The sequence below is a fragment of the Callorhinchus milii genome, unplaced genomic scaffold (genome assembly GCF_018977255.1).
Source record: "Callorhinchus milii isolate IMCB2004 unplaced genomic scaffold, IMCB_Cmil_1.0 Scaffold2, whole genome shotgun sequence".
Classification (NCBI taxonomy): Eukaryota; Metazoa; Chordata; class Chondrichthyes; order Chimaeriformes; family Callorhinchidae; genus Callorhinchus; species Callorhinchus milii.
This window is the reverse complement of record NW_024704743.1, coordinates 81,103,846-81,129,176: the sequence shown is the minus strand read 5'-3', so window position 1 is coordinate 81,129,176 and position 25,331 is coordinate 81,103,846. Positions and strand designations below refer to the sequence as shown.

General features: G+C 37.8%; 1 protein-coding gene across 3 annotated transcripts in view; it reads left to right on the top strand.

The window, feature by feature from the left end:
* The window catches only part of taf2 (TAF2 RNA polymerase II, TATA box binding protein (TBP)-associated factor), a 51,493-nt gene that overhangs the window by 5,731 nt on the left and 20,431 nt on the right, over nucleotides 1-25,331 (top strand). For 2 of the 3 annotated variants that reach the window (XM_007907518.2, XM_007907517.2), the window contains exons 3-19: nucleotides 527-687; nucleotides 1,635-1,753; nucleotides 2,371-2,512; nucleotides 3,342-3,573; nucleotides 5,961-6,145; nucleotides 7,523-7,636; nucleotides 10,323-10,422; nucleotides 11,927-12,012; nucleotides 14,319-14,454; nucleotides 15,887-16,041; nucleotides 16,373-16,487; nucleotides 18,044-18,153; nucleotides 18,973-19,038; nucleotides 19,656-19,908; nucleotides 21,488-21,628; nucleotides 23,932-24,042; nucleotides 24,331-24,524. In XM_007907518.2, coding sequence (XP_007905709.1) covers nucleotides 527-687; nucleotides 1,635-1,753; nucleotides 2,371-2,512; nucleotides 3,342-3,573; nucleotides 5,961-6,145; nucleotides 7,523-7,636; nucleotides 10,323-10,422; nucleotides 11,927-12,012; nucleotides 14,319-14,454; nucleotides 15,887-16,041; nucleotides 16,373-16,487; nucleotides 18,044-18,153; nucleotides 18,973-19,038; nucleotides 19,656-19,908; nucleotides 21,488-21,628; nucleotides 23,932-24,042; nucleotides 24,331-24,524 — 2,420 coding nt within the window. Of the gene's footprint in view, nucleotides 1-526; nucleotides 688-1,466; nucleotides 1,514-1,634; nucleotides 1,754-2,370; nucleotides 2,513-3,341; nucleotides 3,574-5,960; nucleotides 6,146-7,522; nucleotides 7,637-10,322; nucleotides 10,423-11,926; nucleotides 12,013-14,318; nucleotides 14,455-15,886; nucleotides 16,042-16,372; nucleotides 16,488-18,043; nucleotides 18,154-18,972; nucleotides 19,039-19,655; nucleotides 19,909-21,487; nucleotides 21,629-23,931; nucleotides 24,043-24,330; nucleotides 24,525-25,331 lie in introns of those variants that run through there. The other variant, XM_007907519.2, reaches the window with a different exon arrangement.

Sequence of the window (25,331 nt, the reverse complement as noted above, 5' to 3'; positions counted from 1 at the left end):
GCGCCAGCACCTCTGCACCTCAGGCTCTGGCAACATCAACCTCCATGGTTGCACACTACTACAGCTCACCAAGCCAGTCAGGAACCCAGGTGTCTTGTTTGACCCTCAACTGTCTTTTCTCCCCCACATTCAAGCCATGACCTGCTCTGCCTTCCCTCACCTCCGTAACATCGCCCGACTCCGCCACTACCTCACCCCTTAGGCTGCTGAAGCTCTTGTTCATGCCTTCATCACCTCCAGGCTCAACTATGCAAATGCTCTGCTTGTTGGCCTTCCCAACTCCTCCCTCCGCAGACTGAAGATAATCCAGAACCCTCCTCTTTGACCATGCCATCGGCCACCCACCTTCCCCTCCCCTCCCACACCCCCGACCCCAGCTTGGGTCTGAAATGCTGTATTCTGTCCAGCGCCTTGGGACGTCCTCCCGACATGAAAGGCGCTACACAAATGTAATCTTGTTGTTGTAATGAATAAAGGTAATACTATTTCAGATTCATTAAATAGGACTCATGTTCTGTGTTTGTAGGGTTATGTGGAGTTGACTATATTTCCATCAGTTGCCAACCTCAACAGAATTAAATTGAACAGCAAGCAATGTCGGATTTACAGAGTAAGAGTAAATGATTTAGAAGCTGCTTTCATTTACAATGATCCAACACTCGAAGTCTGCCATCATGAATCAAAGCAGTAAGTATGACCTTGCTCTAACCTGAACCATTTACTTTTTTTCCTATAGTCTCATTATGTCCTCATAAATAATATGATGTCAATCCATAATTTCAAAGCATGGCTCAAAACGTACTTCTTTCACCGTTTGTTAGGTCAACTTTCCACTCCCAAATCCCCTTGGCTGCCACTCCCAGCTTGGGTGCTCATCCAGCATTGTCGAGTGCTTTGCCACATCCTCCCAATGTGAAAGACGCTTTATAAATGTACATTTCACATCTTGGGGTGATAGAAAGAAGGGGAACAAGTTCTCTGAAATGGCTCCAAGAGGTTAATGGTTGAACTGCTTTTGTAAAATAAATAATTTCAAGAATATATTTCCTGCAAACATTTTATGGTAGAAATGATAACTCTTAAAGTTCTGAAATATGCTTAAGGCAAACAATAGTAATCAACAAAGTATAATTTAAGATGGTGCTTAGTGATTGAAAACTAATTGTGGTTATTTTTACCGTTACCTTATTTTCAGCACATGATTTTTATGCGTATTTTAAGCAATGACATATATTGTATAATAGTATTTTGTAAATTCAGCCTTTGGCCTGTGAAATTATAGCATGGTGAGCTGCTTAGCCCAATTTCAGTCATTGCTGGGACATTTGTAAATGGAACTAAAAATGCTCATTGTTATCTCAGTGAAACCCTGTTTCAGTGTTCATTGTTCTTGCCACTTCTCCCACATCTTTGGGGTAAATGGATTGATTGGTTATCCATGATTGTTAATCCTGATACAGGAATCTGTAGTGGGGTGGCATTGATTGGTCATGTATGAGTATGGAGAGAACAGGTGTGTCTGACCAAATGGTCTTTCTTACTACAGCATCTTATCTTTTGATTACCATTAGTGTTTGCATCTTTGACCTGGTTAATTATCAGCTTTAACTGTGGTACCTTCTTTTCAATTTTAGGAGAAATCTAAATTATTTTGCCAATGCCTATACAGCAGCAGTCAGTGCTGTTGACCCAGACACTGGAAATGGAGAACTGTGCATCAAGGTTCCATCTGAACTATGGAAACATGTTGATGGTGAGTGTCTGTTTACTGAGGGCATGCACATATTTTTCGTTAATTTTTCCCTTCTGAAGATTCTTGTGTTTCCTGGGACATAATCCCATGGGTACCAGCAGTGCTTCTACTGAAGTAGTTGTTTCTATAACTGGACAGACAGTAAGTGTCCACAGGCTGCTGAGCCATGGGGGCATTGTAGCCAAGCATGATCTTTTCAGTGACATCATTGCTTGATTATTAGAAATCCTATCCAATTTTTCTCATCTCTTTTGTGTTTTACAGACTTTTCGTTTGGTAATTAACATAGGCATCATGCATTTTACTGATTCTAGTAATAATACCAACTGTTTCAGATACTGAATTTTTATTATCTGACACCTTATTTTTGTGATTTATTCAAGTTGAACTGGTACTACTTATATACACTATTATGCATTTTCCAACCATCTCAATCAATCTTAATTCTAAAATACATATTTTAACAAGTAGTCACTGTATAACTTCAGATTATTGACACGTGTATGTTTGATTGGCAAGTTGAATTTTTTTTAAAAGACAGTAACAGTAAGAGAGTTTTGGCCTGTGCTGTTTCTATTAGATAAACTATATATTTTGTTCCTGTTTGACATCATTAGAGATGAAGGTCTTGAAGGTATATATAGAATTTTCCTTGGACCAGCCAAAGGGAGGTCTCCATTTTGTGGTGCCCGATATGGAAGGCAGCATGGCTGAGAGAGGTGCACATGCCTTCTCCTTTGGCTATGAAAACTGTACAAGGTGAGTAACCTTATTTTTTTTAAAAAAAAGTAATTATCATGAACAAAATTCCTTTTAGATAACATACATTATTTTTTATGTTGGAAGCTACTGTTACTAAAATGCATATTGAACAGTAGGAATTTAGTAACTTTTAATGAGTGATTGAACCTAATAATAATAGTAATCCTTGAATTTGATGTAGTGCCTTATCACACCTTTGAGACGTCTCAAAGCGTTTCGCAGAATATAATGTAAAGTGAATTGACTGTATATTTTGTAGGCGAATCGCGGCAGCCGATTGCACACAGGAGTGTACCACAAACAGTCGTGAATTAAGTGACCAAATTATTTTTTTTGAAGGAATTATTACCCTCGGAAAGCGATCTACCAATCGACTAACAACCGGGGTCCTATTTACTGCTAGGTAAACTGAGACGTGTGGAGTAAGATAACTTGCCTAATTAGGGTTTTGCTCCGCCCACGTTTACAAACTAAAATTTGAATGTTATTTGGCAATCGTATTATTACATGTCAAGCAGCATGTATAGAGACTCTGCGGTGCTATCTCACCATTCACTGACATTAACAATTATCTCGTTATTTCTCATGAAGGTTGCTAGTGTTTGTACTCAGTGGGTAGTTTCCACTAATATAAAAAACTTAAATAGTGTCACTCCCTTCCACTTTGAAATGGGAATGGATATTGCTCAATACTTCTTGATTGATTTGAATTAACTTTCACAACTGCCAAAATTGTGTGTTTGATAAATTATTTTAAAGGATGAAGAATTGGGAGGGGGAGTAAGTAGAGATGTACAATTGTTTTGATTTTTTTTCTTGGTTGCAGGTTCTGGTTTCCCTGTGTTGACTCGTACTCTGAACTGTGCACGTGGAAACTTGAGTTCACAGTTGACGCTGCTATGGTCGCAGTTTCAAATGGAGATTTGGTGGAAACAATTTATACCCATGACATGAGGAAGAAGACTTTCCATTACACTCTGACTATTCCTACAGCAGCTCCAAATATTTCACTAGCAGTTGGTCCCTTTGAAATTCTGGTGGATCCTTACATGCATGAGGTAAATAGACAATGCTAAGAGTTTTAAATTTGGAATGTTTGAAGATCATTTGTAGCTTAATCTTTTATTACAAAACTTAGATTTCTGTAATTTGGAGGCACTGAATGGATTTTTGGATGTGGCATGTTCATAACTGCAAAGGGAGAGGTGCATTCATTAAAACTGTATGATCTATGCCTTGTTTCTTTCTACTTCCCTCACAAAATTAGTGCGAGACAGTCATCTCCTATGTCTATTCAGTGGAACTCTTTCTCAAGACAGTCAGGTTTCTGACCCATTATTAAGCTTAAGAGTACTCAGTTTTTGGTCAACATCTTTTATTCCCCCCCTTTCATGCTCCAAATCACATTTGAACAGATTTTAAGCTAATTTATTTATTCTAATTTATTCTCTGTAAAAGATAATGTAAGTTGTTATATCAGCTATATTTCTGGACTGTATATCAGAAATCAAATATATTTCTGGACATTATGCTATTTTTTAATTATTTTATTCCTAAACTTTTAACTCTTTAAATTTAAAAATAAACATCTTTTTAGGTTGGCTTGAAAATTGTGGAGTCCTGTAGCTCAGTGGTTAGAGCACTCGCCTTGCAAGCGAGACACTTGGGTTCATTTCCAGGCAGGGCGAAATCTTGGGAAAGTTTCCTTACTCCACACGCCCAATAATAATCCCTCCAAAACGAAACAATAATAAATTGGTCATTCTCAATCCACGACTGTTTGTGGGACACTGCTGTGCGCAATTGGCTGCCGCCTTTCGCCCACAAATATACGGCCAATTCACTTTACAGTCTATTCTGTGAAGCGCTTTGAGACGTTGAGAAGACATGAAAAGCGCTATATCAAATGCAAGAATTATTATTATAAAATGTTCCTATTTCAAACCATTTTTTGAAAAACAATTGTTCAATTATTTTCTATTTTTTTCCTCTCCATTGGCATACTTATAGTCCCCATCCTCCCCATGCTGGGGTCTGGTTTCACCGATGTGGCTGGCCATTGTTCAAATCTGAGAATTAGCAGTGCGTGCTCTGGGACGCTACCCCGAGTATAAATACAAGTTGTTGTTGCTGTGTGACGGCAGGCTGCTCAGTTATATTGGGCATCACAGCTGAGCCTACCTCTCATCAACCGGTTTCCACACACGCAATACCAGTAGATGCGGAAGGAGAACTTGGATTTTTAACCTCCCTAACCTAGGAAAAACAAAGGCCATGTTAAGCCTCCCCCCAAAAAAGGCTGGGACCAGAAAATTCAGCACACACCCAGACGAACTAGCCAACTCCTGGTCTGTAATGTGCAGCTACTTCTGCAGCATTGATGGCTGCCCCTGTTTCAGCCTTTTTAATAATGTATTTATATATATTTTTGCTGGGAAATAATACTCCGTTTCACAGAAAATGCGTCCGAGGACATTAATACCTAAATACTTCCTAAAGCTTTGATACGTCTCGACAACGTGATAAAGCACTATTTCAAGTGCAAGGATTATTGTTGTTATTAATAATAAAAATGATTGATTGAGTTGACAGCTAAAACATTGTTGGCATATGGGTCAGTCAAGGGACGTGAGTTGTCTTTTGGAAAATAATTCCTTGCTATTATCAAAAGGTACACATGGGGGCAGCAAAAAACAATGAATAAGGATATTTCAATGCAAATGGGCAGAATTCAACAGAAACTGAATACATTAAATGATATGATAATTACAGGAGGATGCATGCAATAGGATTATCAATGCTGCAAAATTCATTAACCGGTATCCTGCCTTACTTTCATCATAGTTATTTGTATTGTTTCATCTGCCAAAATCAGATTCATAGTATTTGGTTTGGCATTCAGGAATTGGAACTAGGATTTTCAACATAGCAACAACAACTTGCATTTATATAGCACCATTCACGTGTGGCAGCATCTCGGAGCGCTTTGAACCAATGGTATGAACATGTGGGATTTGTGGTGCCTTTTTAAAATCTGTTTGAATTATCCAGCAGCATTTCTGCAACTTAATCAAGAACATAAATAGATCTTTCTTTGTTTCAAAATGCAATGAATTAGGAAATATTTGATAGCTTCTTACACTTCTTTAATTCTTGATATACAATAATAGTTTGCTAGAAATTTATTTTTATTTCTATTTATTGATCTTCTGAAAGAAAGTAAATTTTGAAATTGTAGAAAGCCAGTTCAGTATTCAAAAGGGTTAAAACTGGCCAAACAATAGTCATCCATATATTTGATAGTATACATTGAATTGCCACAAAGGCAGCTTTAAGTGAAATTTAGATTTGAGTACAGCATTGGTAATTTTAATTTAGTATGAAAGTATACTTTTATTCATATAGCCACATTTCTATTTATTTTTGGTTTGTCATTGCTTTCCAGGTAACGCACTTCTGTTTACCCCAGCTGCTTCCTCTCCTCAAACATACCACATCCTTTCTTCATGAGATTTTTGAATTTTATGAGGAGATTTTGACCTGCCGATACCCATATGCCTGTTACAAGACTGTATTTGTTGATGAAGCTTATATAGAAGTTGCTTCCTACGCATCTATGAGTATTTTAAGGTGAATCCATTCTAATGCTTTGCACGGAATTGGTGGCAGATGTAATGGCTATGTATTTCTAAGCAAATATGGCAGCCAATTTGCATGCTTTCAGGGAGCATCTAGCATTTTGCACCATTGGAGTGTGGTAGTGTCCTGGAAGTTGGTTGGTTACTCATGTTTTGGCTCAGGAGGATGCACGCATAGAAGACGACAATAGAAGGAAGAAAAAAAAATTGGAGGAAGGAAACTTATTTAAGCATGAGAGTAAAACGCAGCTGATTGATCATAGTGACTAGTTTGTTCAATACTTTTGTAGAAGAGCTGTTTTAACTCTTTACATAGTAAAATATGATTTGATTTTACTTACTAAATTGACAGTGTATAATGCATTATATTTACGTGTCCATTGTTTTTGTTTGGGTCATCCGGGTGTCTTGACACTCGCGGAAACCCATCACCATGCTTTTAAGAGTATCGAAACCAAGCTGAGATTTCCGTGCAATCCACTTACACATGGAAATCCCAGAGATGAATTGTTGGAATGGAATGCGCACTCTCCCTAGAGGGATGCATCCTGCTTACCCAATTCCAGAAAGTATTAGGCAAAGGTTGGCAAGAGCCAAAGTTTTGGGACTCTAGAGTGTGTGTTGGGGTACTGCTAGAGTCTAACCAGTTAAAATCAAATAGCTTGCCATTGATATTGCTGTCTGGCAAGCTTTCCCACTGCATGTCCAGCTAGGACCGCCCTACCCGTTAGGGCTTTAGCTTGCAGAGTTAACAGAAGCTGAGTGGGATAACTCCATGCCCCAGTGACTGGTCTGCCCATCCAGGTCCTGATGATGAGCGAAGCTGGCTGTGCTGTCATCAGCAGTGCCCTGGAATACTGCGGACCTGCCTGATCAGGAATAGGCCTACCGAGACTGCCACAGAGGGCTGGCTCGATTCCGACATTCCATTGCAAGGCATATCACCTTGTAGCCAGTTCAGTTTCAAGGAGACCCCGCTTACCTCCTTCCTCCCCCAAGGAGGATAATCACACATGTTCATCGAAAGGGATATGTGCACATTGCCGTTTCTTTTTATTTGTAGTCTATAGTAGCTTATCAGTCCCAATGTGTTTATTATTTCCTAAAAATTGTAGTTCTTTGAAAACATTGAATTTACAAACAGCTCTAGATAGTCATCGCGACTGCTGTGCATTGGGAGTGTAATGCCTGAATAGGAAAGGTTGGCGAACTTCAAGCCAGTGATATCAGTTGATAAAATACAAAGCCAGTCTTGTTAAAAATTCAAACTTAATTTCTGTCACCTTTAGCCACAGTATTTGTTATGTCTAGGTAAAATGTCTGTTGCTTGCCTGAAACCTTAGCTTCTATTTTCTCATCTTTCGTTCAGCACAAACCTCCTGCACAGTGCCATGATTATAGATCAGACGCCGCTTACCAGACGCTGTTTAGCACAAGCTTTGGCTCAGCAGTTCTTTGGCTGCTTTATTTCCAGAATGTCGTGGTGAGTAAATAAAATAGAGAAGTAAAAGACCCACAGCTTACTGAATTTGTCCCATAAATGGAGTTTTGCAATGATTGCTTTAACACAAACTGGACACTGCAATGTTTGAGAAAATTAGGATTAAAAAATATTTTACAAAATAAGCCTTATTTTAATCCAGTTACCTGTTATAAGTTATGCAGATGAAGATTTTTGTCCCACAACCATTGATATTTAATTTTTTTAATATACAATACACCGAATTCTACTATGTTTTTTGGAAGACATATATCTTTGGTTTTGCATCTTTCATGATGGATTCGTTTTTGAAAATAAATTTTTGAAAATTATTCAACTGTCCAATTCTATCATACTAATAATTCTTGCATTTGAAATGCAAATCCAAATTCAATGACTTCATAGTTTAGTATTTTTATTCAAATTCGAAAAAAGAAGGGACCAACAGTACAAAATTTTTTTTGAAATCCCGACTCTTTGTGGGACATTGCTGAGTGCAATTTGAAATTAGAACGCAATTTACACTCAGACTGTTTCAGAAACAGTCAGGATTTTTAAAAAAATGTTGTGCTGTTGGTCCCTTCTTCTAATAGTACCATGGGATTTTTAATATAACAGGCCAGATTGCATGCTTTTGGTTGAACATCTATGGCACTCTAACATTGCAACACTCTCACAGCATTGCTTTGCATTGCGAGAGCTAAGCCTAGACTATGAACGCAGGCATGATATGAGATTAAGATTAACAAAAGGGCCCTTCAGCCCATTTGACATCATCTATCCAGAATACTAGACCTACTGACTTCTCATTATAACATCAAAGTTTTTCTGAAAGGATCCATTTTCATGGCTACTACCACCCTTCGGTAATTCATTCCAGTTGTTGTTCACTCTACGTGAAAATAAATATTTTCTGGTTACCTCTTGGCCTGTGATGGACTTCTGACCGAAATCTGATCATTTCTCCCACATGCTTTTTGAATATTTATGCAGTTACTGAATTTTGATCAGGAACATTATACTTTCTGGTTGATTTTGTTTCCTCTTTCCTTTTTGCGCCCATTCCCCAAGTTGTTGGGATCAATTGTGATTCCTCCACTGCCACACTGGTTGATATTGTTTAATTTAATCCAATCAGAGTTTAAACCAGGACCTTCTCATGGCATATTTACCTATTGGGGTGTTTGGAGTCTCCTGAGATGAGCATGGCTTTTGACCAGCAGCTGGTTGCCTGCTGACATCATTTGAGTGACTTTTTATAACCTTGAAACCCAGCATGCCAGGTCTTCAGCAGGCCGGTGATGAACAGAGAAAAACAAGTTTTGTATAACTAGGGGAGTACATTTTGTGTGTGGGAAGCAGTTGATAGTCTTCCAATAATATTTGCCCCTAATTTGGTTCCTTTACCATGCCAAACACGAGCATGATTGAGGTGACAATCCATTATAAAAAACAGGGTTGCCGATTTTCTTCCTTGTAATTTTCCTTTTTTTAAACCGATCCCCACTATGACAACATATACCTAGGCATTTATCACAAATAGAGGAAGGAGAGATTGGTGACAGAAAGTATAGTTTGGTTCCTGTTGGCATTATAATTATTGTAAATTTAGTGGTTGATAATCACTAGTCAGTTACTCTGTTAGAAATTGCTTCTGTATACAGTGAGTAGCCTGCTAACACTCTAGGCCAGTGGTAGCCAACCTGTGGGCCAAGAAGAAGCCCCACCGAACATTTGCATGAGTAGCTAAGTCGATCGATAGTGTGCTTTAATTTTTTTTCTTGATTTATAGCATAAATCAAGAAATATTCAATCAAGAACATTTATTTTGTTGGTTGACCTAAAAGTTGTCCACCACTCGTCTAGGCTCACACATGAAGAGTTGCCACTTGGATGAAGTACCAGATGGATGGTGCACATAGAACTATATCCCTGTGTGAGTCGATACCTTCAGAGGGGAAGGGGAGGGAGGAAAGAAACATTAGGTCCATCTGCTAAAGTAAGATTGTTATCTGTGACTAATTGCAGTCCAGGGCCAGTTTCCCTTTGAACATACATCTGGTTGCAGATGCCATAATGTAGAAAACATTCACAGTTTGAAACTGCATTTAAGTTCAATGCTCAAAGGGTTAATGGAAATGCAACAAAGAGCTTGTTGTGCAACTGATAAACTGTGTGTGTGTTTTATATTAAAGATAAAATGACATAAGGAAATCATTTAAAGATTATATTCCTTGGTGGTGTAGCCAATCTCAGTATGGAATCATTTATATGGTTTGCAGCATGCCAAGTCAAATCAAGCATAGACCAAAAGAGTTTAAAAAAAACAGTTCTACTTTTTATTGCTTATTGGAACCCACAAGTACCTATAATGTATTATATAAAGCACCACTCACTGTACTGTATTAAAAACAAGGAGCTGCATTTGGGACCATGTCTTCATAGCCCCACTCACTATCATACATTAATTCAAATGGTGCGGAGTAGTAAGAGAGGACTTACTGTAAAACGGGTTCTGAATTACAACTTTTCGAGCTCCCGAAGTTCTTATGTTACAAACACTTTCTTCTTTTCCTATCCAAATATTTTCTTTTTAAATGTCACTGGGAAAGTAGAAAATAAAATATTTTTCTTGGACTACTTATTTTTATTTTTTTGAGCAATGCTTTTCCAACTTTGCTGCTTGCAGGTCAGATGAGTGGGTGTTGAAAGGGATCTCGGGATACATTTATGGCCTTTGGATGAAGAAGACCTTTGGTGTGAATGAGTATAGGCACTGGATCAAAGAGGTACATTAAAAGTAACAACTAAAGATAGAAGTGTTAGATGACCAATACTGATAACTAGTGTTGCATTATAAATCAGGTCATTTCGCTCACCAGAAGCCTTGTTAAATATGAATAAAGCCACTGGTAGATACATAGAACTTTTACTTATAATATTTTGTTTGAATGTAACATATTTTGTGTTTGTAATCATTTTAATCCACATTTACATTTGAAGTGTTACAACTGATTGCAGTTAATTATTTATGTTATGGTTTTATATATTCTCAAACTTCAAATGATTAATAGAAGGTTAGATTGCTAAACTCTTTAAATCTGTCTTCTGATGATAAGTGGAACAGACATACATAGTTAGATTTTTATTAAAATTGGATCATTCCTAATATTTTCGGATGCAGCACTCATGTATGCCTTATGGTCATGACATAAGGATTTATCTCTGAATGAATTGGATATATCATTGGTTTAATGTCAATGTATAAATTCAATTCTGGATTTGAAAGTTATTGCAGTGTGGTTTAATAAAGTCTACATTGCCTAGCAAACAAAAAATAGACAATATTTTTATATATTGATGGTTGCATAGGAATGTATGTGAGAAGGGTTAACGTTTGAAATGGTATTCTCTGAATACTGTGCAAAATAATTTGCTTATTGACTTTTAAAAAGTTGTCATTCTTGGGACTTTTCTTGAACTTTGTAATTACTTGCCAGCAAATGAGATTTTGGAATTCCTATGATTGCTGTCTAAATGCACTAGGAATTGCATAGGCTAAGCTAACACTCCATTGCAGTGCGGGAAGGTGAGGTGTTGCATTGTTGGAGTTGCCACCCTTCAGATGAGATGTTAAACCAACATCTGGTCTGTCTGTTCAAGTAGACGTTAAAGATCCTATGACACTATTCGAAAAGAGAAGGGAGTTTCTGCCAGTGCCCTGGCCAACAACAATAACAAATTACATTTGTTCTCATCGGAAAGAGTCCCAACAATCCCCCAAGTATAATTAGTCACTCACTCCATGGCAGTTTGTGGAACGATGCGGTGCCCATCCGTTTGCCATATTACGCCCACAAAATCCACACAAAACCACTTTACAGTATATCCTGTGAAGCACTTTGAGACCTCTCGATAAGGTGCTATATCAAATGCATTGATTATTATTATGTATTGAGTTAATATTTATTTCCTGTTGGATGACTTAACATATTTTACAAATTATATATTATTAATCAATATGAAATGTTTAATTTTTTTGTTGGAAATAAAGTGCTCTGAAAGATAATTCTAGGAACAAGTAATGGTTTTGTGGGGCAATATTGATGGGCTCAGTGACCCCCTCCTGTTTTCTCTTGAAATGCTTTACGGGTAAATCCATTTTGTAACATTTCTGTTGCATAATGTGCTTCTTTTGAAAATTGGATGTTAAAAGTGAAGAAGTGTACTACGTTTCACCTTGAAAAAAGTAAACATTCTGTTGCTAGTATGATCTGTGTATGTATCTTGCAGGAACTGGACAGAATAGTCGAATATGAATTGAGAACCGGTGGCGTTTTACTGCATCCCACGTTGACTGGGGTGAAAGAAAAAGAAATGTAAGCAAGCTCATGTTTATTTGTAATTCTCTGATCTGAAAGATTTCAGGAAGGTTTTTTTTTCTGTTTGCTCTTTCCTTGAATATAGTTGCAACGGTCCAGTCTGGTAGATGTTTGCAGTGCCTAATGGGCTCCGTACGGAACATACAATTCAATTAACTGTAATGTTCTGAGATCCAAACGTAGTTGACTGGTGCCATGTGTAGATGGGGGTCAAAATTACAGTATTCCAAAATGCATTCTCTTCCTTGTTAAAATATGTTTTTTAATATCTCCCATTTCAGAATAATGGCCGTGCCCATTACTGACTGAAAATGCTCAGTATTGTCACTGCTTTTAAAGTGAGAGCAAATTTCAGTTGCCGTTTTAGAACATATCGATTTATATTGTTTTCTTGTATTTTTGTGCAGCAAGGCCTAGTAAGATAGATGATGACTCTTGACAGACTTAATTTCCAGAGACAACGGCCGCAAAGATAGCACTGATTAGATTTAGATTCTTTTAAATCTTTTTAAGCACAGCACCTGCCACTGAAGGTTTCAATCTTGCATTGTAGCATTTCCAAATAGCTTGCAGGATTATCATTTAACTAAATTTGTATTATAGAGATTGCACATGAACATCTGCTTGTGTTTTGAAAGCAGCAGCTTTTTTGAGCAGCAATCCAAGATGGTGGCTTCAAGCATTTTTAAGTTGGTTTGGGGCACTCTTCATAGGGACTTTTCAAAACACATTTTAATGCTGTTCCTTAAAAAGAAATACCGCAATTTTGACCCCAATATTTGCAGTTGCTTTGGTCTGTTTGTATTATTTACTAGTTACTTTCAATTTCTACTGCCCAAAATGTACAAAGAACCCTTTTCACAATGTTTATTGACTTTAAACCACTTTACATTTTGTGATTTTTAACTCTGTTTTTTGTATTAGTCACTTGGAACTAGCAATCTTTAAGCCTTCTGTCTCTACATCTTCAATTGTTTTCCCTTTCCTCCTCCCTGAGAGTGGTGACATACTTAGTTTGGTTCTATGGGCATTGAAAGACCTCTAGACGTGACTAGATCATGTGTTAATCTAGCCAGTAAGTCAGCCTATTTGACTGAGAGTCATTATGACTGAGCCAGATCCTGTCATCATCATTCAGTGTCCACCAAAAGGCACTTTCAGGCAAGAGCCACATAGCTTATTAGGAGGTGCAACTCTGATTCTCTTCTCCCTCACTTCTTCCCTAACCACACCCCCTCCTTGGATATTGAGGTTAATTGTGCTGCTGCCACCGCTATCCTGACTAAGATTATATTCTGGTAAATTGAACTTGGAACCTTCATGATCTGTACAGCTCAGTATCCTATCATGTCGTCTACTCACCGAAGACATATTTAATTGATAACTGTTTAAAATTCAATTGAATTAACATCAAAAGTACGTTGATCGATGATTATATGTACAGCTGAACTGTAGGATGTATTGAATCCAGACAGCTACGGGTATGTAATATTAACAAACAGGCAGCCCCAATACTGTAGTTTGCTGGTTTGAATCTCAGTTTATGCTGAGTCTGGGGATCTCAGCTGGGGCTATGTGGGTAATCTAGATTGTCCTCAGCTTTCCCAGATTTAGGGAGCAGAAAATCAGACAGGATTCTTGATCCTTGCCCCTTTTCAGGACCCTCTACTGATAATGTGCATGTATGACAAGGAGAGGTCATGGTTGCCGGTGACATTCTCTGCATCAAATGGCTTGCCAACATTCACGGTCAAGATTCACACATGAACAGTGGTGCGGGGTACTGGAGGGCAAGCAGTTACTAGTGGAATTGCACCCCAACATGAGGAGGCTGGGGACCAGGAATAGAGACGAATGGGGAAGAAATTCATAACTCATCACTCCGAGGAAAAAGGTCTTGGTGACGAGTTATCCGGAGTGGTGAGTTAGGCATATATAAAGACGTAAATTAATGCGGCCGGGATATTGACAGCAGGATGGTAGTGACAAGTGGTATTTACTTATTGTGTGGTAGTGACAAGTATTTAGTTATTTGATATCTCTACCCCCTCCCCACCACCCCACACACACACACGTTCTTGTGTATCATTTATCATCCGCATGTTAAACTTTCTTCTTCAAATCAATAATTTTTTCATTTTAAAATGCACAGAAAGTTATGTTTGTAACCAGGATCAAGTTATCAGAGCTTACTGTAATTGGACACCATTTTTTTTTAAATTAAGACTTTTGTCTGTTCTTCAGCAATAGTAAATGAACCTGTTGTACCAATGATATTTAAATTTTTCTAAAACTCTTTACAGGCCTGCTGCAAATCTGCACTTTTCAATCCGGCATCCTCATACAATGTCCTGGAGGTATTACAAGATGTTTCAATGTAAAGCCCACCTGGTGCTGCGACTCATTGAGAACAGGATCAGTATGGAATTTATGCTGCAGGTATATAAAGGTAGTGGGGGAAGAGTTGGGCATGTTCTGTTTTCCGCATGTAATTATTTGTGTCCTGTTTTCTATACATGATACAGTATTTAGTTATTTGATATCTCTGCCCCCCCGTCCCCCCCCACTACACACACACATTTCCAAACTTGGTAAAATGTTTAATTGGCAGATTTCGCGGGCTAATGGATTTTTCATTCATAGAAACTGTGAGGATTTAGAGCCTGGCTGATGTTGGAGCGTTCTGCAAGTGCCAGCTATCTTCTTTGTATGAATAAGATATTGCCTTAATGATCTGCTTCTGAGCGGTGTTTTTGTGTGCCATTTATCTTCATGTTAAACTTTCTTCTTCAAATCAATAACTTTTTAATTTTAAAATACTCAGAAAGTTCTGTTTCTCACTTGTTGAGGAAGTTGTACTTTTGAAGTTGAAATTTCGGTGTTATCTGTTGGCAGTTAATGTGGTGCCTCTTGAAAATCTTCTCAATCATCTATAAGATAGCAAAATAAGCAATATAAGCACACCTTAAATTTCAGTCTCTTAGAATAGTTCTTATGCAGCATAAGTGGAGGGTCGGAGGGTAACTGAAGACGTGGTCAAAGAGGAGGGTCTTGAGACATACCTTGAAGGAGGCAAGGGAGGGAGCCAGGTGAATGGACTATTGGATGGAGTTCCAAAGGGTGTGGCAGGGAGGCTGAAGGCTGGATCGCCGATGGTCAGGCAGAAAGGGAAGGGGACGTGGAGAAGGCTGGAGCCTGCTAAGCGGAGGGAGAGGACAGCAGGGTGCCAGTGGGTAGCAATTGGAAGTTTTAAACTTTTCCCTCCTGCTGGAAACAGAATAAGCTCATGAATTAGGAATTGTTACAATGTTTTCTTCTCTACCTCCCCACCCTTCCTCCCCCCCCCCATCGCTAGTTATTTGTTTTGTCAGCAAAGATGAAGGAACATAGGAAAAAATGGATGGGAATCGGTTAATCTCACTGAAGCTTATCCCTACATCTTGGCATTTCATTGATTTTGAATAACACCAATGTTCTTATCATTATTACTTTGTTTGTTGAATTCCAAATATTTATCGCTCTTTAATCAAAAGATGTTTTCCTGCTTTTTATTCTCAACTTTCATTTTCACTGTTTTCTATTTATCTTGCTTTCTTTGTTTTGCTTTGAAACAATATACTAAGTTTACCTTATCTAAGCCTTTGAATGGTTTGTATACATTCACCTTTTTAAAAAATATTTCTCGCAGTGTACAAAGTAGGTCTTTTTAAATTACCATTTTGCTTGGTGAAAGCTGACTCATATTAACCCGATGGAGAAGACTGTTGGGTGGTGGGAGAATGAACTGTAGACACCCCTCTAATAAAGCTTATAAAGTGCTCAAAACTTGAATGCGTAACAAATCCAATATATGTTCTTTTTACTGATTTAGGTCTTCAACAAGCTGTTGAGTTTAGCCAGCACTGCATCATCCCAGAAGTTCCAGTCTCACATGTGGAGTCAGATGCTGCTGTCAACAAGTGGCTTTTTGAAATCCATCTCTAATGTGTCTGGAAAAGATATCCAACCTTTAATAAAACAGTGGGTGTATCCTTTGAGTTTTTAAATTCTTTTATTATTTCAACAAAATACATTCTTGTTCGTTTATACTGTTCAGAACTTTAGTTCTGCACTGCATGTCTATCCTTTGGCTTCACAGTACAAACAATTTCATTTGTTCCAGATACCTCTGCAAAATACAAACCCAGGTTCTTCCCTCAGCTCAATTAAATATTTGTGAGTTGTAAAGCCTATGTCATCAATGCAACAGTTGGTACCACATTAAAAAACTCTTTTAGCTTTTCATGTTTTGATATAGAAGTGGTAGAATTCAGTTGCAATGCTAAATCGATGAAAATACCTTAATTATACACAATAGTGACCAGAGTAGCGTTGTGAAGTTCTTCGGCAGCTTCGCATTTAATAGGAAAAGAAACATTTTGGAGTTGGAACTGAAGCAAGATTACACATCGTTGGGCACCCAGAAATATGTGGTAAGGTTATTTCACAATGCATTATTGTTGGAAGGAGTGATACAGTTTAGGATTTTTTATCCAAAAAATTATGTATCTTTTCAGAATTGGGGAAAAAGTCATTGTTAATAACCTTGGCAAATACTTTTCCGCACTTTATTTTTTTGCTGACAGAACAGTAAAAGTAAATCATTTGTCATTACAGTTTTGCACTGTCTGTCTGAATTCTCATTTGTTTTTGTATTTTGGGGGAGAGAGATTCTAAATTTATAAGATAACTAACTGTCCCCGTTGCAGTTTTGTTTGCAACCAAAGGATCCAATATGGAATGTAGATTAACACACAGACAGACATTTTGTCTTTATCTGTACTCACCTGGGAGGACTCCTGTGGGAGGACTCAGTGGGAGGACTCGATACTTTAAAACTGTAATTTTCTTATTGCCGCGGCTTAGCTTCGTCTGTGTTCTTTATTTTGTTCCTGCCGCCGCTTGGCTATGTGCGTGCTCTGTGACGCACATAGCCACAGCGTCACAGTCAGCCAACGCAGCCACCAGGAGTAATTGCAGTGCGTGCGTACATACATGCTCTGTGATGCACGATGCCAAAGCGCCACTTTGACTCGGCAATCACCGGGTGCAGCAAAAAACGCAAAACTGAAAATAACTCAAGAACGATAGGAGATACCTGAAAAAAATATGCCCGTGTCACTCCTAGATGCAAGATCTTTCCGATGAGGTATGAATCATGTCTGCATCAATCGGTTATTGAGATCCTTCTTGAAGCACAGACAGAAATTATATAGATATATGTAGATTTGCTGTCTTATTTCAGGCAGTACAACCATCTCATAGATGACACATCAAGCCTTTAAAAAACACTAACATCCCACCCAGTAAGTGTTGCCATCCAGTGGGCAATGGTGGGCATAATAGAGTTTCAATTGACAGAACACTTGCACATGAAGCTACTGCTCTGTTGCAGTTTTGCAAAGATAGTTTTGGCACCAGATTAAGACTTGTGGTTCAAAAAAGTGTTTTGTTTGACTGAGTGGGAAACCAGATAGGTAAAATGGGTGAGAATTAGTTTTTCACAATACAAAATTCAGCAGTTTATTGGTTAAAATTGGTATGTAAACTTAGATTTGTAGATTATTTGAACATTATAAGCAAGTACATTTTAGTAGTGATCATTTATAAATACAAAGTTTATTTTGTTTTAGAAGGGTGTTGTATTTTTTTAAACAATCACCTATAACAATGATAGCAGTGATGCTGCTGCAGTACAATCTTAAGCTTTGTAACCAATTTGAAGTTCGAGACTGTTGAACGATGCACATTCCTACTCGTTTTCCAGCTGGATCTCCAGAGTTTACTGCAACAATTACATGCTTAGAAGTAATGCTCAGTCATTTGAAACAAATACAATCAGATTCTTTAACAAATATATTAAAGGAATGAATTTCTCAGATTGTTCAACATAGGTGCTATATATAGAAATCCTAAAGTATTCCCCTTTAAATATGTGAGTTTTGAAATTATGTATAACATTCTGAAAAAGTCCTTTAACTTTTTCCAGGGACCACTGAAAGTGACAGTTCAAGAACTGGATGGGTCATTTAATCACACTCTGCAAATTGAGGAGAACAGCTTAAAACACGATATTCCTTGCCACTCCAAGAGCAGACGGTAAGATCACATTACCCCAAAGAAATAATCTCAAACATTTTGTCCCAATAAAAATAAACTTAAAATTGTTTCACACTGTATATGAGATTGTTTTCTTCTTGTTTTGTCAGATACCAGCAAAATGAGAACTTGTAAGATGTTATAATAATAATAAACCTTGCATTTGATATAGCGCTTGTCACGTCTTCTCAAAGCGCTTCACAGAATATGCTTAAAGTGAATTGACTGTATATTTGTGGGCGAAACACGGCAGCCAATTGCGCACAGCAGTTTCCCACAAACAGTCGTGGATTGAAAATGACCAATTTATTTTTGTTTGGAGGGATTATTATTAGGCGTGTGGAGTAAGGAAACTTGCCCAAGGTTTCGCCCTGCCTGGAATTGAACTCGGGTCTCTCGCTTGCAAAGCGAGTGCTCTAACCACTGAGCTACAGGACTCCACGGTAGGCGGTATATCGGATGCAAGCAAGGATTGTTAAGAATTAGTATTATTATATGTTCATAACCCTAAAGAAACAAAAATTTTCTGCTCATTAATTATTTTACATGATGCAAAACTGATATTACAATCCACAATGTAGTGCTTTAAGCCTCTTGTAATCAACAGTTTATTGTCACTTGAGTCTCAAGGTCCATAATCCCCAAAGATAATCCTGAGCAGTGACAATACGATTGTATTGACAAGCTCTTTAAACCTGAAAAAAATACTGGCATGAATTTTGAGAATGTTTTGACAGAAATGTTATTTTGAAATATAATTCCCTAATGCAGGTCTATTTTATTGTTTTGTTAAAAATGGATGTCTTTTTTCCCATTCAGAAATAAGAAAAAGAAGATCCCACTGTTGAATGGGGAAGAAGTGGACATGGATCTTTCTGCAATGGAGTAGGTCTTTTTTTGTCATTCTAAAGTAATTATATTCAGGACAATTTTAATAGCGACTTTGATTTTGAGAGAAAATTGTAAATTTCTTCTCATGAGTTTCTCCCCTGAATTCCTTTGGTTCTTTCCTGAAACCTTTTTTTAAGCTCCTATTTTCTTTTCACTGGGATGCGGTCCCAAGAGCATGAGCTGTTCTCTGGTACCTCGGCCTAAGTGAGTTTGAGTGGTCATGTAAGTTTTGACAGTCTATTCAATCATGAGAGAATCAGAGCCCAATATAATCCTGTCCTTACCTAACTTTTTCAGATGTACACCTTCCAGCAGGGGTCTCTGAATAGTTATCAGGAGCTGAACTTTAAAGCAGTGTGAATGAAGCTAATTGTAGCACCGCAAATACTCTGACCACGATGAGCTAATTTAGCACAGATTGGGATTTAAACCTACAACCTTCTGATTTGTACAGATAGTCTATCACGAGGCAGTACATTTACCTACAAAGCCATTGAAGTAGCTGAGTATTTATTTTAATCAAATTGCATACCATCTCGACAAATATGCTGATGTGTCACAGATAGTTGAATTCTACAAAATATATGATTATGCGCCTCGTGTATTTATAGTGCTGATTCTCCATTGCTGTGGATAAGGATCGACCCAGACATGTCTGTTTTGAGAAAGGTGGAATTTGAGCAGGCTGATTTCATGTGGCAGTACCAGCTCCGCTATGAAAGGGATGTAGTTGCACAGGAAGAATCGATTTCTGCGTTAGCAAAGTTTCCTACTCCAGCATCTCGTCTAGCTCTAACTGATATTTTGGAACAAGAACAGTGTTTCTACAAAGTCCGAATGGGAGCTTGCTTTCGTCTGGCAAAGGTGAGAACTGATGGATTTTGTAATATGTTAGATAAATGTGTAATTTGCTCAGATCATTGCTAAAATCTGTTGAGTCCAAAAACTAAACCCCACCATAGATTTTATCCATAGCACTTAGAGATTAATTGGTAATTCATTTTATGCTTTGTGAGTCTTTACTGACTTTAAAATTTAATTATTGTGACATTTTAAAACATTGCTTCCCTACCCTGAAAAGTCAGGGTCAAAGGAAAAACCATGAATGCTAGGAATCTGAATTATTGGATGAAATGCTGGAAATGTGCAGCATTTGAAACGGAAAGCTGAGTTAATGTTTCAAACACAGTACATCAACTGAAACTAGAAATTAGGTTAATCGAACTCTAATAAATATTCAGATTTTTTAGGAGTAAAATATTCCAATGCAAATTATAGAACATATACAAAATATAATATATGGCTTGAGGCGAGGAACATGATGCTTATTTTAACCTAAATTTATTGTAGATTTATCAATGAATTTTCAACAGATTTTCTAGTTTGTGAATAATACACCAGGGTAAGAAACAAAGCAAATAATGTGGAAAATGTAATTAGTTTCGGAAGAAATTGGATCTTTTGGGTAGCTGGGCTGTTAGGTAGCATATATTTGAAGGAAATAAAGATTTTGTACAGTATGCTGATCAGGAAATAGTTGGGAATCTTTTTGGATAAATAGATAGTCCGCTAGTGTTTTATGGCAATGGAAAAAAGCTAATAAAGTACTAGGGTGCATTAGCAAAAAGCAAGAGTGCAAATGCTAAGAGCTCATCTTAGTGTCGAGCAAGACATCATTGAGTCCTTTTCTCTTTTTGTTTTTCTCATTTTAGGAAGGATTATGTGGTTTTAATTGTGCCAGTTCTTAATGGGAGTCATTAACCACATGTAGGGCACTCTGACCCGCAGGAACTCTGGTCCAAAGTGACCTGCTTTTAGAGTGGTATTCCTACGGGTTGGAAGAACTCTCTTCCAGTTGCTGGAAGAAGATTTTGTTTGCCACTTGGGAGGCTTGTTAAAAACAAATAAGGGCACATGGTATTAATGAAAAGGTAGCAACATGGATAGAAAGTTGGTGGGTGATAGAACAGAAGGTGGGAGTGCATGGTTGTTATTCACAATTGAAAGATGTAAATAGTGGTGTCCCCCAGTGGACAGTGTTAGGACCATTGCTTTTCTTCATTTATAATCAATGATTTAGATTCTGGTATAAGGCGTAAAAAATTTAAGAAGCCAGATGACACGGAATAGGGAGTATATCTAACAATTGAGAAGATTGTAAGCAACTTCAAGGGGACATAGACAGATTAATTGATTGGGAGAGAAATGGCATATTTAATGCAGACAAATGTGATAGTTAAACATTTTGAGAGGAAGATTAAGGAGAGCAAGTGTGCATTGGATGTGTATACAAGAACTGAAGAATACAAGTTACGTATTCATCTGCTCCATCATTATTCAAAAGTATGCGTTAATAATCTATTAAAAAGTAACCAAAGTCTATTTGAACACTGTAGTATCTCACAAGTACTATTTCCTCATGTTTAGAACTGTATAATTGCAGATTGCAAATTCCATGGTGAGCACTTGGACAGGGCCACCAGCCATGAAGTCGCTGTTCACTCGCATGTTCTGCTGCAAGAGTTGTACAAATATCGTCAAGACCAACAATTTCATGAACTTTCAAAGCTACTTTCTGCAGAAGGTAAGATCTATTTTTAAAAATAATAAAATCTTGATACGCTGTGAATTTTTTTTATGTGAGTTAGCTTAGTTAATGAAGGACTCCAATACTCCTTGTTAAATTAAGTTGACAACAAACATAATTAATATTTGGCATATTTCACTATACACTGAGAGATGCAGTCCAATGAGCCAGAATTTCCGGCTAAGTGTAATTGTAATTCTGATACTGGGATTTACCAGCATTTTTTGACAAATGTTGCCACGAACATTGTAATTGTTTGAATCCTGTGAGCAGCAGATTCATACTGAGTCAAAGTTGACACCTGGCCACTGAAAGCCAGCAAGCTAAGTGAGAGTGGGCTGGGGAGTCTGCACGTGGCCTGCAGAAATGTTAAAAAAAATTCCCTTAACTCTCCCACTTTTTCTGACCCGTCTTTTTCATGCCTACCATTCATGTCGGCTTTCCCCCTTTTTAATTACTCGTTGTTAGTTTGTGTGTGTTTATGTGTGTGTCTCTCTCTCTCTCTCTCTCTGAATTTAAAATGTTCTCTTTCATCTTTTTTCTCTTTTCCTTCTCATTTTCTCTGTTGCCCTCATCTTTCCCTGGCTGCTCTGTCTCCCTTTTTTTGCATTATGTTGAAAAAGAATTTCAAGCCAATTTTTTTATTTTTATTTCAAATGTTCTGTGTTTGTCCTTTCTCTTGTTTGGGGTCACTGCACATTATTCCCCAATGAGAGAAGGCTGCCAAACCCTTCCTTTGGGATAAGTGAAAATGAAGTAGCAAAATGGATGACCAGGTTTAATGGATCATTTGGCTCCTACGTTTCTTTGCAAATTCTGGTCTGTCTCCAACTGATTCAAACTCCTCTGCCTCTATCCTCACCCATACCAAACTCTGCACTTCCATCATTCCGGTCTTGCCAGGCTCCATTGGCTCCCTTTGCAGAATGGATCTATTTTTCAAGATGCTCAGATTTGCCTACAAATGTCTTAATACCCTAGCACCTCCCAACCTCTTCAACCTTCTCACTACTCACTATTTACTCGCCCCGATTGCTGGGCTTTCTATGTCTCACTCAAACCCTCTGCTCCACCATCGGCTGCCGTGTCTTCAGCCACCACACTCTGAACCTCTTGAATTCTCTGCCTCAATCCCTTCTTCTTGTCCCCTCTCACATATCTTCAGATCCCACCTTTCCACTTCCACTGTGTCCTTGGTCACCTCCCCTTTTTCCCTGGCTCGACGTCAAATTAAGCCATTATCAGCACTCCTTGAATCTAAAACCACATGAAGGGTGCTATATAAATGTAACTCTTGCTGTTGTATACAGGTTCAGGGAGGTGTGCAATGGTAGACTATGTTTAAGCCTCAAATTACTCAACTTTTATCACAATGGTTTTTTTTCACACAAGTGGCTAGGTACAAATTAACTGTGCATGCTTTTAAATCTTTTTTTAAAAAAAAGCTGTAGTTGGTTATGAGATGGGTTGAATTACTGTATTTGAATTGTAAAGAAACTGGAAGAAATAACATATATTCTATAATTGTGTGCACACACAATAAAGAATACCAATTATGACTTGTATTTTAGTTCTTTATTAAACCTACTGTGTTACTTTTTCTGCCCACTCGTGGGTATCCCTTCCTTGTGCCATATAAACTGAGTTGACCTGTTTCCCAACCCTTTAACTTTTCCAAGAGGCTGTAGGAGTGTAGACTAGATGGAATTTAATGTTTTAATAAATGTTTTATATCTATAGAATATATATAAATATAATTAACTTTCTCTACATTTCTATCTCTTTCTCTGCCCCTTTTTTCTCTTGTCCACCACTTCTCTGTCTACCTTCCCATTCTCATTATTGACCAGGTCCCGCTCCCTCTTTTTCCTTCACATTCTTTCTCTTTTTTTCTGAGAGACTTCCTCCTTTAGGAAGCTCAAATCATGTGAATATGGAGAGGAACTGGGGCCAGCCTGGATTCTTTAGTCTCTTTTATTACTTTAAATTTTCTTTTAGTGTTCTATCATAGACTCCTCCCCAAGAAAGATTTTTTAAATTACAATTGCCATGCGTTCTGAATCCTGACTATAGGCACAAAGAAATGTTCATAGTTCATAATTAATGAGATGTCAGAAAACATATAATATATTATTAAAGTTAATCAATAGACTTTACCTATTTTTCACATATATATAGTTTCGCCCACAAATATACAGTCAATTCACTTTACAGTCTATTCTGTGAAGCACTTTGAGACGTCTAGAAGATGTGAAAAGCGCTATTTCAAATGCAAAGATTATTATTATATTTTTCCACAGACTATGCCAGTTGCAATGGCATTGCTGAGGGATGTCCATAACCAGTGTCCTAAAGAAGTGCTGGCCTTTATTTTGGATCTAATTAAATACAATGACAACAGAAAGAATAAGGTAATGTATCAGCAGAATTGTTTTAAGTGGGGGGAAATGCTTATTTTTTGGTATTTTAAGATTGAATAATAATTATTATTTCTCACTGCTCTCGTATAATTTGTGTTTTAAATTCAAATTTTGAAATGTAGTTTTAGAAAATGGTGAATTTTGTTTTCAGAAATATTCTTAGTACTTTCTAAAGTCCAATGTGTTCAGCATAAAACCACCTGCTAGTATGAACAGTTAAACCTTGCAGTTTCCTTGCATCCTTTATATTTTGATTTGTGCTTCCTTTTCCCTTTTCAGTTTTCAGACAATTATTACCGTGCTGAGCTTATAGACGCACTTGCAAACTCAGTGACACCTGCAATTAGCATCAATAATGAAATTCGAACATTAGATAACCTGAACCCTGATATCCGGCTGATTCTGGAGGAGATCACCAGATTTCTAAACATGGAGAAACTGCTTCCAAGCTATAGAAACACAATCACTGTCAGGTACTATTACTCATTGATTCTGGATACCCCCTGCTACTTTTAAATTACTCTTGTCTGTTTCTTAAAATAAGGTTTTCTCTTTTTGTTTTGCTGGGCTACGCACAGAATCCAGTCAAGAGGATAGGGAGGAGAACTCCCATCAATGCAGGCCTCAGTCAAGGCCAAAATAGGCAATACGGGAACATGGCAGGACAGGATAACTAACCTCTCCAATTGTTGTTCCCTCTCTTTCCTCTGTTTAGTGTTGGCTCACAGACCCAAAGGAAAGTGAAAGTGAACGGGATTGTCTCCCACTGTTCCATACCTCACTGTGCCCTAGTATCTATAATGCATTAGCTGTACTGTTTCAGTTTTGTTTAGGGCGTACACTATACACTTTATGGAACACCTTTCACATTTGGGAGGATGTCAAAGGTTTCTACAAAAAAAATGGTCAAAAGCACAGTCCAAGGGGAAAGTCTTGAGGGGATCTTGAGGGAGGAAAGAGATGGAGTGAGTCGTGGGTACTCCAGGATGGGGTTCCTAAGAGTGGGGGCAGAAAGACTGAAAGCTTGACCGCCAAGAGTGGGGTGGGAAACGTGAAGCAGGCTGGTGCCCACTGAGCAGAGGGAGCAGCCGTTTGTAGGTTTTGAGGAGGTTGCAGAGGTAGAATGGGGCAAGGCCATGGAAGGATTTAAAGGTTAAGATTTGAGCAAACCTAACCAGGTCTATTTGTGTTACTGGTAGCTCTGGAGGCTTGAACACATATTTAACACATATTTAATTTAAATCAAGTGCTTTAGCTGTTGGACCACCAAAAACACAGAG